Source organism: Eurytemora carolleeae, unplaced genomic scaffold (genome assembly GCF_000591075.1).
Source record: "Eurytemora carolleeae unplaced genomic scaffold, Eaff_2.0 scaffold944, whole genome shotgun sequence".
Lineage (NCBI taxonomy): Eukaryota > Metazoa > Arthropoda > Copepoda > Calanoida > Temoridae > Eurytemora > Eurytemora carolleeae.
The window spans coordinates 1-16,296 of record NW_019396936.1 but is presented as its reverse complement, the minus strand read 5'-3'; the positions used below and the strand labels follow the sequence as shown (position 1 = coordinate 16,296).

Sequence of the window (16,296 nt, the reverse complement as noted above, 5' to 3'; positions counted from 1 at the left end):
TAAAATGGTTCCAAGTACTCAGTAATTTTATTTATATATTCGATATTTTTGTAAAATTGTAAATTAGATAGAAACGTTAAAAATTACTTAATTCTAAAAGAGAAAAAGAAAGAACGAAGATGACAATAACTCCGCTTTACTTTACAGTGTACATCATACAGTTAGTGTACATAGTTGTGTACATGCGGTAAACAAAATAATTGGTTTGAAATTTATTTTGACAGTGTAAACCAGAAAACAATTAAATAGGAAGACGACATTATAACAATATAAAATATCAAAGGTTTATATAATCAGGTTGCAAAGATATAGGGATTAGAACATTTGAGTTTGTTGCAAAGATTGAAATCCTTTGCTTAATTATAGATTTAATTCTTAATCAAATATTTTAAAATGTTACTTTATAGATATCAAATTCTAGCAATTAGCATATCCAAAATCTAAAGTATGATCATATTTATGAATAACCATATTTCCATCAAGGATAATTCTTCCATAAGATTTTATTGGTCGGTTCAAGTGTTGTCCTGGGTTAACTAGATTATCATGACTTTAAACTTTACACACATATTGTACTTCTTAGATACATCATCTGTTGGTATCTTCCTTACAGACATTATCTCCAATTCTTCCTGGCTGATATCCAGGGTGTACAACTGGTTTCTAGCATTCTCAAGATTTATCCCACTTGGACATACTCTTACAGTTTGTGATCTTATAATATTCTTAGTTTCTCCGTACACTTCCAGGCGAGCAATATATTGATGTTCAGATATATTTTCTTCGTTATGTTGAATTATATAAAAGATTAAACTGGTGTCAGTAGACCGTCCCTGTAGTATAAAGAAGTGCTGGGACTCCTTCAGCTTGTATACTAGAGGTTTATTAGATATCTTGAAGTTTGAAGGTCTAAACCACCAGTGCTCATATTCCGTGTTAAGGATCATATTTCTTCTGGACTGTAAATACTGTAAATGTTCACAACTAACAAGGTGCTGGGACATCTCCTCTAGTCTGATCTTCTTCCCACAATATGTATAATTAGAACCTGTATAATATGCAGGACAAACAGGATCCATAACTTTGAACTCCATACTTTTGAGAAGTGTTCTGGTTAAGCCTAAAGTTTCTTCTGTTTTCTTGATAAACTCGTTGTGCTTTCCTTCCATTGATGAAATCATCTGAAGTTGAACTTGAATCTTGTCTGTTAGTTCTTGTTTTTCTCCTTGGAACTTGTCTTGTAGTTCTTGTTTTTCTCCTTGTTGCTTATTTTGTAGTTCTTGTTTTTCTTCTTGGAACTTGTCAGCCTGATTCTGAAAAAAGTACTGTCAACAATTTGTTATGAAGATATACTAAAGTATCAGTGTATGTAAACAAATATTTTGAAAAACTCACACACCTTTTCTTTTACTCTTCCTGATATATGACATATATATTATTTTATAAGAAATGAGTTTAAGAAGTGGAACATAACTATAATCTATTGCTAAAATAGTTTTGATACTTGCTTTTTTCTATGGTTATCCTTGTGTTTAAACTTAAAGGTTAAAATGCTAATTTGAATTTAAGACAGTGAGAAGTTTTAGTGATTTGTGAGGTAATGGAGGTATGTGGGGGGCGTTGGACTGTTACAGTGAAACCCTTAATAACAAATACATCGAAAGAATTCAACAAACGTCGTATTCTTCCCTTGCTGATATTTGAATGTTGCAAATATTTAGTATTTTAATTAAATGATTATATGGAACTCTTTAAAACTGTTCCTGCATATTTATGGATATTTATTTATTTTCGCAAATACTGAAATTTACGTAATATAGTATAAAACTCATTGAAAAATTGTCAAGACGACATTTGATAAATTCTTCCGATGTATTTTTTATTAAGGGTCTCACTGTAGAAACTTTTAAAACGCCCTAGCTACGGGTCTAGAATAAAATATGTGTTTTGGTTTGTTTATATATAACAAATGTTGTCAAATTAAAGAAAAGTTTGAATCAGATATTAGATACAATTATATTTCTTAAACGCATAGCATATGTATACTGTAATTTGCATGTGTCGTTGTGATATAAAATATGGACGATCTCACGCAAATATTTATTAGTAATTTGCCCATGACATCTAAGAGAAATTAATCAAAAAGTCCTCTGTACTTAACCTATCAAGCATTACTGATGTTTTCCTTAATGCAAAGCGAAGAAATAAAAAAAATTGAAAAATGTGTTTTTAAAATTGTATTCGTAGTACTAGTATAAGCTCAACAAAAGGAAACTAAAAAGACTAAGGGACTTTTAACGTTTTTTAAAATGGCTGTCCATTCAAGCAGTTATTGACACTATTCACAACATTCAGCCTAAACTAAGCTTGCGGTACGTACTGTAGTAAATTGCTGTACACTGTTCGAAGAAAAAGCAGGTTTAAGTAGAGATTGCATTAAACTATATCAATTTATATTAAGTCTGTGAATGTTTTTCCTTGCCTTCGCAAGTAGCGTTTCAAAATTTACATTTTTTAGATAAAAACAAGTATTAAATTATCTATTGGTCAGGCAAAGGTTTTCAAAGAGGCTTGTAAAAAGGTCATGTTACTTTTTCATTGATTTAAAATATGCGATATCCCCTTTAATAATGATAAATTTTGTCAGTTTTCATCATCTGTAGACTGTCTGTGCTGAATAAATCTTAATTTTCTTTATTCTAGATACCGTTGTGAATCGGTTAAGATGAGAGGTCACTTGATATTGCACCTCTATATAGCTTTTATTATTTAGCTTACCTCTAACTTATTCTTCAAATCTTCATTTTCCACCATCAGCTTCTCTAACTTCTCAGTAAAATCAGTTATATTATCCTTTAGTTTCTTCTCCTGTTCCTTGATAGTTTCCTTATTAGCTGTTCCTTCTGCTTCAAGTATTTTAATCTTCTCCCTGTTGTCCTTTAGTTTCTTCTCCTGTTCCTTGATAGTTTCCTTATTAGCTGTTTCTCCTGCTTCAAGTATTTTAATCTTCTCCCTGTTGTCCTTTAGTTTCTTCTCATGTTCCTTGATAGTTTCCTTATTAGCTGTTCCTTCTGCTTCAAGTATTTTAATCTTCTCCCTGTTGTCTACAGTCTCCATTTTCAGTTTCTCTATTTTATCAGTAATTTCCTTGTGCAACTGTTCTTCAATCTCTCCTAGCTCTTCTTGTATAAGCCACACCTCTTCCGATCTAGCATCAAGCTTATCTAAACAAATTATATTTTTATTTGCTTAACCCTATCCAGGACCCATTTGATTTATTTCTCCACAAATGGAAAACAGCTTACACTGAACGCTCAAACTTTTTCCTTTTTTCGACCACATAATTGTGAAATAATTTAGAAAACAACCTTTTTTTTTGCACATGGTAGAATGGAGGACGTTCAAACGGCTGCTTGGTGTTTCAAAAATGTCAAAAATAGCCTTTACATTTTTTATGATTAAGCTATAGATACATAGATCTAAGATTTATTTGAAAAGCCCTTGAAAAATTGATGTAACATCATGTGTCACATGTCAATACTTGTCAAATGTAATATAAATATGTGTCAACATTTTTCCGATGTACTTTTTTTTAAACCCTCCTAGAACCCTTACCATTAACGTTAGAGGTCTAGAGGTTTTCTTAATGAGTTGTCACTGAAAAGTTGGACTAGTAATATGAATCACACTTCCCTATCTCAACTCTAAGGGAAGAGGGGGACACCCCACTCATCTATATTAGACAAAAAAATAGTTAAAATGTATGGTTTGAATTGGATGAAAGACATGAACAAATCATGTTTTTATTATATGTAAAGATATTTCTGAATGTTGTTTTTTCTATTTTCTAAATATAAAACCCTTAAACCATTTATTAGATAGAAGTTCAACTTCAAAAAAACAAATTTACCAATTTTTAACAGCTAAGGCAGTTTATAAATATTTGGTATGTCTACCATTAACGCAATAAAAAATTGAAAACGTCAACTTGATTGAGAAATAAAAAAACCGTTATCTAAAAGTTCAGTTCTAAGATAAGATTCAAGTTACCCTTCATGCAAAGATAGCATGCCTGATTCACAACAGTACCGTTGAAACCTTTGACTTGAATAATTAATGTAACATCATGTGTCGCATGTCAATACTTGTCAAAAATAATAAAAATATGTGTCAACATTTTTCCGATGTACTTTTTTTTTTTTTAAACCTCCTAGCACCTTCACCATTAACGTTAGAGGTCTAAAGAGGTTTTCTTAATGAGGTGTCACTGAAAAGTTGGACTAGGAATATGAATCACACTTCCCTATCTCAACTCTAAGGGAAGGGGGGGGGGGGACACCCCACTCATCTATTTTAGACAAAAATTGCTCAATCGGGAAATAGTTAAAATGTATGATGTTTCTGAATGTTTTTTTTCTATTTTCTAAATATAAAACCCTTAAACCATTTATTAGATAGAAGTTCAACGTCAAGAAAAAAAACTTTCCAACTTTTAACAGCTAAGGCAGTAAATAATTATTTTATATGTCAACCATTAACACAATAAAAATTTGAAAACGTCAACTTCATTGAGGAATAAATACTGGAAGTTCAGTTCTAAGATAAGATTCAAGTTACCCTTCATGCAAAGATAGCATGCCTGATTTACAACAGTACCGTTGAAACCTTTGCCTGATAAAAAAAAGTAGAAGATACCGTCGTATTTCTGACTCGAAAAGTAATTCTTTCTGTGAGTTTCTTTATTGCTTCTTATAAACAAAAAAAAATAAACAAAAACATTGATATCTAATTCATACTTGATCAGACAAAGTTTTCAATAGTAATGTTGTAAATCTTTGCATTAAGGATTATTTAAAATTACGCTTACAGTCCCTGTAAGAACGACTATACCCCAAAGTTATTTTTCGACTTTTTTCTATATATTTATGTATCATATTTTGTGAAATATCTTACCTTTTTCATATTTCCATTTTGCTGCTAAAAGCATGAAAACAAGGCACCCAGCTGCTACTAAGAACTGAAATAACAGATATTACATGATTGTATCCAAATACATTATACATATGTATGATTAAAAGTTTATACGAAGACTAAATTTAAAGCCAAGGAATTAAGGAGAAAATGTAAAAACGTCTACATTAAACTTTCTATTATGTCTGTCTGTTTGTTTTTCCGATCATAACTCAAGAACCCGTTCACCCATTTGTCTCAAAATTTTGATTGGGGAACTTAGGAGAACAGGAGAATGTTCTTGGTTTACTTCTGAGATTCTAAAATTCTAAAATTCAACCAAGTGCGGGTAAACGGTGGAAGTAACTAGGAGTGCCATGGGCAACGCAGAGTACTTTAGGACTTAAGCTTGTTACAAATACAATAATATTCATTTTCCTGGGAGTCACAGAAAATTAACAATTTCATTCATATTTTTTAAAATTGGAATTGACACAAAATATACATAGGTTTAGAGGGTAGTGCTGCGAATTAGATATTCCACCCTATATATGGAGGGTCACTGTAAATTATGTATACAGTCCATTTAAACTTAAAGAACCTAAAATTCAATGTTTTCACTTGTGAAGTATTATCATTAAAAGAAAATTGAAACTAGGTATTTACGATTAATCATGCTTATCCCTTAANAGTCTCTCTGTTAATCCCTCCTCTATCTCTTAATCTTGTGTCATCTACTACCTTCAGTATGGTAACAGTCTGCTCCAATCCTAGTCTCTCTGTTAATCCCTCCTCTATCTCTTAATCTTGTGTCTTCTACTACCTTCAGTATGGTAACAGTCTTCTCCAATCCTAGTCTCTCTGTTAATCCCTCCTCTATCTCTTGTTCTAGATCTTTAATCATACTGTAATCAGTCCAGTCTCCTATTTTACAGTGTCCCTGCAGCTGCTGTTCCTCCACTAGCTCCTCTATCCTCTTCATCAGTTCCTGGATTGTATTGTCTTTAGTCCTTCCCGCAGCTTCCAGTTTTCCCAACTCGGCCTGGTAATCAGGACCTGGAAAATAAATTAATAAGTACAAAATTATATGATTTAGGACTAATTTTATATGCACATTATGTAGGGTTCCCAGTTAAAGCAAATATTTTCGCAAAAGTGCTTGGGTCTTTCACAAACCTTTAGCTAGTGCAAGCGGTGTGCAATTCCATGCAAAAATTCACTAAAAAATCAGCGCAAAAACTGCACAGAAATTCACCTTCTTTTACTGTTATTTTCTTTCAGATGGAAGGGGAGGGGGAAATAAGATGATAAATTGAACATCAACTGATAAGATTTTTACCCTGAATGATTCTTTTTTTCAAAAATTATTGATTTTCCTTACTTCTATTATTTCTAATATATTAAAATTGGAAAGATAAAATTTAACCATAAAATTATTCAAATATAAATAAACCATTGACATTTCATTGTTTCAATTTTCACCTCTGTTACTTAGAAAATCAATATTAAAAAAATACAAACAATGATCTTTATTTTTTATACAATTGTTTGTTACTCTTTCTTTATTTATGTAACAGAAAAATCTTACCGTTTTGATATTCACTCCATTTTGGTGTAAGAATAAGTCCAAGGATTAACCCCAGAATAACAATACATGTTAATGCTACTCCCAGTAATTGTATGGTACCATGGGATGCCTAAAAATAAAAGCAAAGGTTGTTTTTATTTTTTTTAGGGATTTTTTAAATATCCACTGTAAATCTTGGATGAAGATTTTAACTATTTTTCCTGCAACAAACTACATCTTTGTTTTGACCCACTTCCACTTGTCAGATTTTGATAAAATTTAGCTTTTTGGAAAGCCTATGACTTAAGGAAACGAATTGCACAAGTTTTGCGAAAAAAAAATTGCAAAATCTTTGCATACAACCTGTCAAAGGAAATTTGCACATTTTTAGTTTTTCTTGATTAAAATTCAGGTTATTTCAAATTTTGCCAAAATTTTTACATATTTGAAATGGCATGGTCAAGGGCTTTTTAAAAATGTATAATTTTTTCATTTTTTGGAAAAATTTCCAAATTTTTTTGCAGATTCTAAAAGTAGAGCACAAGAGCTTTCCAATAATGTATCATTTGTCATATTTGGACATCAAACATGGGATTTAGAGGGGGGGTCAAATTGACCACCCCCCCCCCAGCATATCCTGGTTTTCAAGTACCCTAGCAGAGATAGGGTTAATAGGAGAAATAAATTATACTGATTGTTTCATCATCAAAATACCTTCATCCTGCCTTCTGATTCCAAATTGGTGATCTTTTCTCGGTCTGATCTCATCTGTTCTTCTATCCCTCTCCCTTCTTCAAGCAACAGACCACCTGTTTAATATGTCACGTCAAAATATAAAATGCTTTATTACATTTCTGTAATTTAAGAACCGGTTTTAAGCTTTAAACTAAATGAAAAAAATATGAAGCAGATCTTTACATGCTGAGCTTTGCAGGTTAGACACTTTTACTTCCTGCATTTCCAATTAAATTATTAGTATTATTGGTCTGGACAATGTCAAGGGTCTACAACATTGGGTTCCAAAAGGTTTAGGGATTAGAAAATCGGAGTTTGCGACAAAGACTCAATTCCGTTGTATATTTCAAATTGCATAAAGATATAAACAAATGATATTTTAAAGTATGTAAAGTTCGAACGGATTGAAAAATGCTTAAACGTGCCCAGCCCTAATCTAAAGTATTTTTTGTTATCAGTTTTCAAGTTCAAAGACAAAAAAGAGAGGAATTGATTACTTGCCATGCAAGCTCTAAATTTCAAATATTTCTTTGGAACCTGCTGTTGTAAACATTTCAAACCAAGAATTCTGCTAAATCACAGTTTTCAATTTGACAGGTTTATATATATATGCTACAGTTGAATCTGAAAAAAATTAAATTCCTCCAATAACGCGTAATTGTGCGTTATTGAGCGAAATTCGGCAGTTATTACACAAAATTAGGTCAAACTGGCGCGTAATTCTTCAAAATTCAGCAAAAATTTATTAATTTTATGTAACTACACGTAATTTTGCGTAAGTAAAAATACACAACGTTACTGTAATGTTATGGCTAGGACAGACTAGGAAAGTCAACAAAAAATTACAAATATTAAAAAATGAGACAAGCTCAGAAGTAAAAAATAGTTTCATAAAGATTTAACATCATTTAGCTTAGATTTTGAGACACTTGTTTACATGTCTTTCTGTCTCAAAGGAATTGAGTCTTTGCCACAAACTTTACTTTTCTAAACCCTATATCTTTGGATTCCAATGTCGTAGACCTTAGATATTTTAAACTATGAATTCTGTAATATCAAATAATGTAAGTTTGAAATATCAAGGATTTGCGACATTGAATTCTAAAGATTTTTTGTGAGAGTTTGTGGCAAAGACTCAATTCCTTTATTGTTAAAAAAATGTGTGGGATTATTAAGTAATATATTGGTTTTAAATAAAAATATAGCTAAGTGAGGGTAGAGTAAATGTGCAGCGTTTATGTACACTGTACAGGATCAGTCGTCAGAGACTAATGTACGGAATTGTATTAGCCTTCTTTCCTGCATGCATTTATAATTCCCTGAATCTTTTAACTTTTTCATAACCCTATCCCTGCAGGGGTACAGTGATAACCAGAAAACTCTGGAATAGAAAGACGACTTTTAAACTCAAATTATGACTTTGATCAGTTCAAACCAACGAGGTTATAGTGTATAGAGTGATGATGTACGCTAATCTTTTACTAATTGTAAAGGCCATCAGCTATACCGAGAGCGTACTGCATATTTGTTTATTTTAAGATGATTCTGGCCTAACCTATAGTATATCAATATTAGTAAACAGTTGTAAGTGTACAGTACAGCTAACTGAGTACACAGGTAGAGAACTATCCTCCCCCCTGGTAAACAGTTGTAAGTGTACAGTACAGCTAACTAAGCACTCAGGTAGAGAACTATCCTCCCCCTGGTAAACAGTTGTAAGTGTACAATTCCATTGATGAAATCATCTGAAGTTGAACTTGAATCTTGTCTGTTAGTTCTTGTTTTTCTCCTTGGAACTTGTCTTGTAGTTCTTGTTTTTCTTTTCGGAATTTGCCTTGTAATTCTTGTTTTTCTGCTTGGTACTTGTCAGCCTGAATCTAAAAAAAGTACTGTCAACAAAAGTACTTTGAAGGGGGGCACACGCATATGTGCCCCCCCCCCCCTACCTAGCTATGGGTCTAGAATAAAATATGCATTTTGTTTAGTTTATATAACAAATGTTGTCAAATTAAAGAAAAGTTTGAATCAGATATTAGATACAATTATATTTCTTATACGCATAGCATATATATACTGGAATTTGCATGTGTCGTTGTGATATAAAATATGGACGATCTCACGCAAATATTTATTAGTAATTTGCCCATAACATCTGAGAGAAATTAATCAAAAAGTCCTCTGTACTTAACCTATCAAGCATTACTGATGTTTTCCTTAATGCAATGCGAATAAAAAAAATTGAAAAATGTGTTTTTAAAATTGTATTCTTAGTACTAGTATAAGCTCAACAAAAGGAAACTAAAAAGACTAAGGGACTTTTAACGTTTTTTTAAAATTGTATTCGTAGTACTAGTATAAGCTCAACAAAAGGAAACTAAAAAGACTAAGGGACTTTTAACGTTTTTTAAAAATTGTATTCGTAGTACTAGTATAAGCTCAACAAAAGGAAACTAAAAAGACTAAGGGACTTTTAACGTTTTTTAAAATTGTATTCGTAGTACTAGTATAAGCTCAACAAAAGGAAACTTAAAAGACTAAGGGATTTTTAACGTTTTTTAAAATGGCTGTCCATTCAAACAGTTAATTACACGATTCACAACATTCAGCCTAAACTAAGCTTTCGGTACGTACTGTAGTAAATTGCTGTACACTGTTCGAAGAAAAAGCAGGTTTAAGTAGAGATTGCATTAAACTATATCAAGTTATATTAAGTCTGTGAATGTTGTTATAATAAGAACAAGTATTAAATTATTTTTTGGTCAGATAAAGGTTTTTTAAGGAGGCTTGTAAAAAGGGCATGTTACTTTTTCATTGAAGGTTCACTTCAAAATATGCAATATCCCCTTCAATAATGTTGAATTTTGTCTTTTTTCATTATTTGTACAGTGATAATCAGAAAACTTTGGAATAGAAAGCTATAAAGTTATAAAGACAAAATTAAAACATCAAAATGATTTTATTGAACGAAAGTAAAATGTATTTTAAATTGAATTTTCAATTTCAAATTATTAAAAAGTATTGTAATATTATATAATGAACTTGTAAAAAATTGCAAAGCACTGTTTAGTGATATTATCAGTTGTATGTCAACCTTAATGCTTTTCAATAAAACATATCTAGATCTCATTTTTTTTTGTAAAAAAGAGGAAACGGATAAAAAATATGAGGAAACAGACCTAAAATTTGAGGAATCCGATCAAAAATATGAGGAAACAGATCAATTTAAAAGATTTTGAAAAAGTGGAAACGGAACCAAAATATGAGGAAACGTACCAAAAATATTAAGAATCGGGAATCCTCTCAAAAACTATTGGGAAATCTCTCGAAAATATTTAATTAAGATAAAGCGGAAATGGAAATACAATTTTAGTAAATCGATCAAATAAAAGAGGAAACTCGATCCTCGAAATCTGAATTTAGAGGGATTTCTGAAAAATTTGAAGAAATCGCGGAAATACATCTAAAAATAAGTAATTTGATCGGTTTCTGCTTGTTTTTGATCCGTATATATAGCTCAACCAAAGAAAATTGAAAAGCTAAAAGACTGTCAGCGCTTTTTTTAAATGGCCCTTCATTCGAACATTTATTTACACGATTTACAACATGGACCATTCAGCCTAAACTAAGCTTTTGGTACGTACTGCAGAACATGTCTGTAAACTGACCAAAGAAATAGCAGGTTTTAGTGGAGATTGTATAAAACTTTGATTTTTTTAAAAGATATAAAAAGTCTGTGAATTATTAGATATTCGTATTAAATTAACTATTTCTCAGGCAAAGGTTTTCAAAGAGGCTTGTAAAAATGTCATGTTACTTTTTCATTGATGGTTTACTTCAAAATATGCAATATCCCAATTTTTTCAGCTTTCATCATCTGTAGACTGTATGTGCTGCATAAATCTTAATTTTCTTTCTTTGAGATACCGTTGTGAATCGGTTAAGATGAGAGGTCACTTGATATTGCACCTCTATATAGCTTTTATTATTTAGCTTACCTCTAACTTATTCTCCAACTCTTCATTTTCCGCCATCAGCTTCTCTAACTTCTCAGTAAAATCAGTTATGTCCTGTTCTTCACCCTCTCCCAGATCTAGCTTTGCTAGAATATTCTCAATTTTTTTCTCTAGTTTCTGTTTCTCCTTCAATGTATCCTTTAGTTTCTTCTCCTGTTCCTTGATAGTTTCCTTATTAGCTGTTAAAGGGGGGGGGGGGACACCCCACTCATCTATTTTAGACAAAAATTGCTCAATCGGGAAATAGTTAAAATGTATGATGTTTCTGAATGTTTTTTTTTCTATTTTCTAAATATAAAACCCTTAAACCATTTATTAGATAGAAGTTCAACGTCAAGAAAAAAAAACTTTCCAACTTTTAACAGCTAAGGCAGTAAATAATTATTTTATATGTCAACTATTAACACAATAAAAATTTGAAAACGTCAACTTCATTGAGGAATAAAAAAACCGTTATCTAAACTGAAAGTTCAGTTCTAAGATAAGATTCAAGTTACCCTTCATGCAAAGATAGCATGCCTGATTTACAACAGTACCGTTGAAACCTTTGCCTGATCAAAAAAGTAGAAGATACCGTCGTATTTCTGACTCGAAAAGTAATTCTTTCTGTGAGTTTCTTTATTGCTTCTTATAAAAAAAAACATTGGTATCTAATTCATACTTTATCAGACAAAGTTTTCAATAGTAACGTTGTAAATCAGGCATTTTAATCTTTGCATTGAGGATTATTTAAAATTACGCTTAAAGTCCCTTTAGAACGACTATACCCCAAAGTTATTTTTCGACTTTTTTCTATATATTTATGTATCATGTTTTGGAAAATATTTTACCTTTTTCATATTTCCATTTTACCGCTAAAAGCATGAAAACAAGGCACCCAGCTGCTACTAAGAACTGAAATAACACATATTAAATGATTGTATCCAAATACATTATACATATGTATGATTAAAAGTTTATACTAAGACTAAATTTAAAGCCAAGGAATTAAGGAGAAAATGTCATTCATATTTTTTAAAATTGGAATTGACACAAAATATACATAGGTTTAGAGGGTAGTGCTGCGAATTAGACATTCCACCCTATATATGGAGGGTCACTGTAAATTATGTATACAGTCCATTTAAACTTAAAGAACCTAAAATTCAATGTTTTCACTTCAAGGCAACTGGAACTGTTACTTGTAGAGGCAGCAAATGGAGTAACCCCTGCTATTCAGGGCCTGAAAATATGTTCAGGGGTAATTACCCCTAGAATTCTAGGGGGGGTATTTACCCCCAGGATTCTAGGGGGGGGTATTTACCCCCAGGATTCTAGGGGGGGGTAAATAACCCCAATAACCCCCCTTATGTCCGCCACTGGGTAAAACTGCTTTCTAACAACATTAAGAACACTTAAGTATTGCTACAAAGTCGTCTTTATATTTCGGAGTTTTCTGGATATGACTGTACTTGAAAACCAGGATACGCTAGGGGGGCCCCCCTCTAAATCCTATGTTTGATGTCCAAATATGACAAATGATACATCATTGGAAAGCTCTAATGCTCTATTTTTAGAATCCGCAAAAACTTGCAAATTGGCAAAAATTGTATTTTTTTGCTAAATCAAGTTATATAGAAAAAATGTTTGCCAAAAAAATGTCCAAAAAATGATAAAATATACATTTTAAAAAGCTCTTGACCATGCCATTTCAAATATGCAAAAAATAGAAAATTTTTAAATAACCTGATTTCTTTGCAAAATTTTTGCAATCTGTTTCCTTATATCAAAAAGCTAAACATTATCAAAATCTGACAACTGAAAGTGATTCAAAACAATTATTTAGTTTGTTACAGGGAAAAGTAGCCATTCAGGCAGTGTGCCTAAGTATTCATGCAGTTAGTTAAAACCTGGTTTTAGATCTAAAGAAAGTCAGAAAATTTCTAAAGCCTCAGACTAATAATTTTTGAGGTAAGTAAAAAAAACCACTGGGGCCCCAGCAGGAATAGGGTTAAACACCTATCAAAGACCATTAAACAACCTAAGATATAATTTAACCTTGAAATCTTCAGAATTTTAGGTCGTCTTTAAAGTTCCATCCATTGCCCGGGTCTGTACAATAACATGAGAAAGGCCTAAAAAAGGATCTAATAAATTAGCTTCTCTTTGATATTGCAACTATAAAAATCCAACAAATTAAAAGCAGCCATATTTACTAGGACACTATGTACGTACATTGTATTTTTATATATGAATTGTTTAACAAATAGATAAAAATAGAATATTTTTTAGGTTTGCCCAATTTGCGCAAAATTATCTAATTGTTTAAAAAATGTTTGCTCAATACTTTTTGCGCATGATGCGGAATGTAAAATTTAGCGCAAAATCTGTGCCGCTTGATTGCAATAATTGCGCAAATAATTGCAAAAAAATGTGCGTGAAAATAGCGTAAAATTTGCTTAAAATGATCTCCCTTTGGTGAAAGCCCAAATGAAGCTGTTGATAATGTCTAAATGCTGATCTTAAAAACACTATGAAACAGAAAAACTTAAATAAATTTTTTTTTGAAAATAATTTACAATATTGTACAAATTGTACAAAAATTACTAAAATCTAAAAATAATTGATTAATTAATTAAAAACACAAAACAAAATATTGTTTTCCCTTTTAAAGGTTTAGAACGAAATATTTCAGAAGACTGAAAGTAATAAAGTAAGAAAGTAATAAACATGCTTATCTTTACGATAATTCATTTTTTAAAACACTTCTAAGGGTTTGGAACTTTTTTCTAAACAACATTTTTTTTAATTTGACTGTCCATGACTTTTACCTTTCTTCATGTGAGTTGACACTAAATAAAATGTTTTGCCCCCTTTTTGTGCCTTAACCCTACTCCCGTTGGACTATTTTTGTTTTATAGTTCATATTGTAAGATATGGCCAATAGTTGCGTGTAAATAGTGTGTCGTTTACTTCCCTGAAAATAAGGGGGGTGGGATAGGGTTAAATGGAACACTAAAGGGGGGGGGGGTTAAATGGAATGCTGAGGGGGAATATGGCTAGATGGAACACTAAGGGGGGGGGATATTGGATTAACATGAACGCTAAGGGGGGGATAGGGTTAAATGGAATGCTGAGGGGGAATATGGCTAGATGGAACACTAAGGGGGGGGAATATTGGATTAACATGAACGCTAAGGGGGGGATAGGGTTAAATGGAATACTAAGGGGGTAATATGGTTAAATGGAACACTATGGGAGAAAGATTTGGTTAACATGAACACTAAGGGGGGAAATAGGGTTAAGAGGGACACTAAGGGGGGGGGCGATAGAGTTAAATGGAATCAGTAAAGTGGGGGGATAGGGTTAAGATGATCATTGGAGAGGGAGGAAATAGAGTTATATGGAACACTACGGGAGGGTTAAGAGGAAAACTAAAGGATGATAGGGTTAAGAGGAAAACTAAAGGAAGACAGGGTTAAGAGGAAAACTAAAGGAAGATAGGGTTAAAATGAACATTACGAGGGGAGATAGGGTTAAGAGAAACACATAGAGGGGGAATAGAGTTAAGAGGACCAGGGGGGGAGGAGGTTGAATAGCGTTAATAGCGTGTTGAAATTACGTCTATTTTCATATCTTGAATATTTATTACCTTTGTAAACAAGCTTAGCTTTGGTCTACATGGGGGGGGGGAAGAGGGAGTGATAACAGATTATTTTAAAATCTACGTATAAACATAAATTTTACTTGCTTAGGTGTGTGTTTGTAGGTTTGTCAAATATAGGGTTTCCAGAGAACGATAAATTTCGCAAAAAAATATAAAAACTTTTTCGAGAATTTTCACATTTTTTCTGTTAATCAAAATCTGCATATATAAATATTTTCAAGGCTTAGGCAGGTTTTTAAAAAAGGGAAAATTGATAAATATGCCTTTTTCAAACAAGGACATATAGTCTCAAAAATTATCCCCTCTACTCCCTCGGAAGAAAAAACGGTACCATATCCTAAATTCCGTCATTTTTGCAAAATTTTCGCATTTTTTCGCGACCTCCCCACTGTAAACGGCCCTGGTTAAAGTCAGTGAGCCAAACCTATAGAACTTACTTTTCCCCATTAAATAAAACTTTTTCTTATTTGCCAATTTAAACTTTTTTTTACCATATTTTAGATATTAAGATAAATATATACTTGTTAGCGCTATTTTCTCGACGGGTTTTGAGTTAAAGATAAAAATATGACTGAAAATATTTCGTATACGTACAAACAGGATGTACGTACTTATAAAGTTTATAGTTAGTTTTACGCAAGGTTATAATGCAAGGACAGTTAATTGCAGTAGCCTATACTCTGCTTACATATTGAAACCAGTTCTCTCTGGGCGGAATTTGTAAACAAGAATAGATGCATCAGTGTTAATTTAGTATCCGAGGAGGTTAAAAGCATTAAATTTTGATAATTTTGATATTAATGGATCACATATCAGGCTTTGACATCCGTCTTGTGTTTACATTATCGCCCATAGACAGTACACTACAGTACAAAAGATGCTAACTCCTCTGAAATAACTTTCCTTGCATTATGACCTTGGTTTTACGTGTCACAAGACCCCAGGAAAGGATTTTAAGATCTATATAAAAATTTACCTTCAGTTGCGATTTTTCAAAAGTTGTATTCAATTTTTTTCTCTTAATTTCATACATATTGATTTAAAAATAAGATTATCAAAAAATGCTTCTATAAAATGCAAGATCTCACTATTCACCCTTTTTTTACTCACCTTGTATATATGTATAAAAACGGAGAAAGGAATTGCTGAGTCTTTGATGCACACTTTTTTTAATCCATATCTTTGCAACCCAATTCTATCAGATCAAATAAATTAAGTTCGAAATAGCACAGGTTAACACGATCAGGTTGCAATGATATAGGGATAAGATAATTTTAGTTTGTGACAAGATCGCTTGCACAGTGTTCTTGAAGAAACATGAAACATTTAAAGGGAGTGTTCGCGAAAAATGAAAGGGGGTATAGGCTTAATGCGATAAAAAAGCG

At 31.9% G+C, this 16,296-nt stretch overlaps 1 protein-coding gene across 5 annotated transcripts; it reads right to left on the bottom strand.

Moving 5' to 3' along the window:
• Positions 1 to 441: 441 nt before the first annotated feature.
• LOC111710307 (cingulin-like protein 1) lies at positions 442 to 7,326 on the bottom strand (the record flags this gene model as incomplete). Of its 5 annotated transcripts, none has more annotated exon segments than XM_023484366.1 (7): positions 442 to 1,313; positions 2,779 to 2,870; positions 3,039 to 3,224; positions 4,954 to 5,017; positions 5,774 to 6,006; positions 6,539 to 6,647; positions 7,232 to 7,326. In XM_023484366.1, coding segments are annotated over 7 exon segments (1,556 nt in total), but the record flags the coding sequence as incomplete, so codon positions are not given.
• Between the last annotated feature and the right edge of the window lie 8,970 nt (positions 7,327 to 16,296).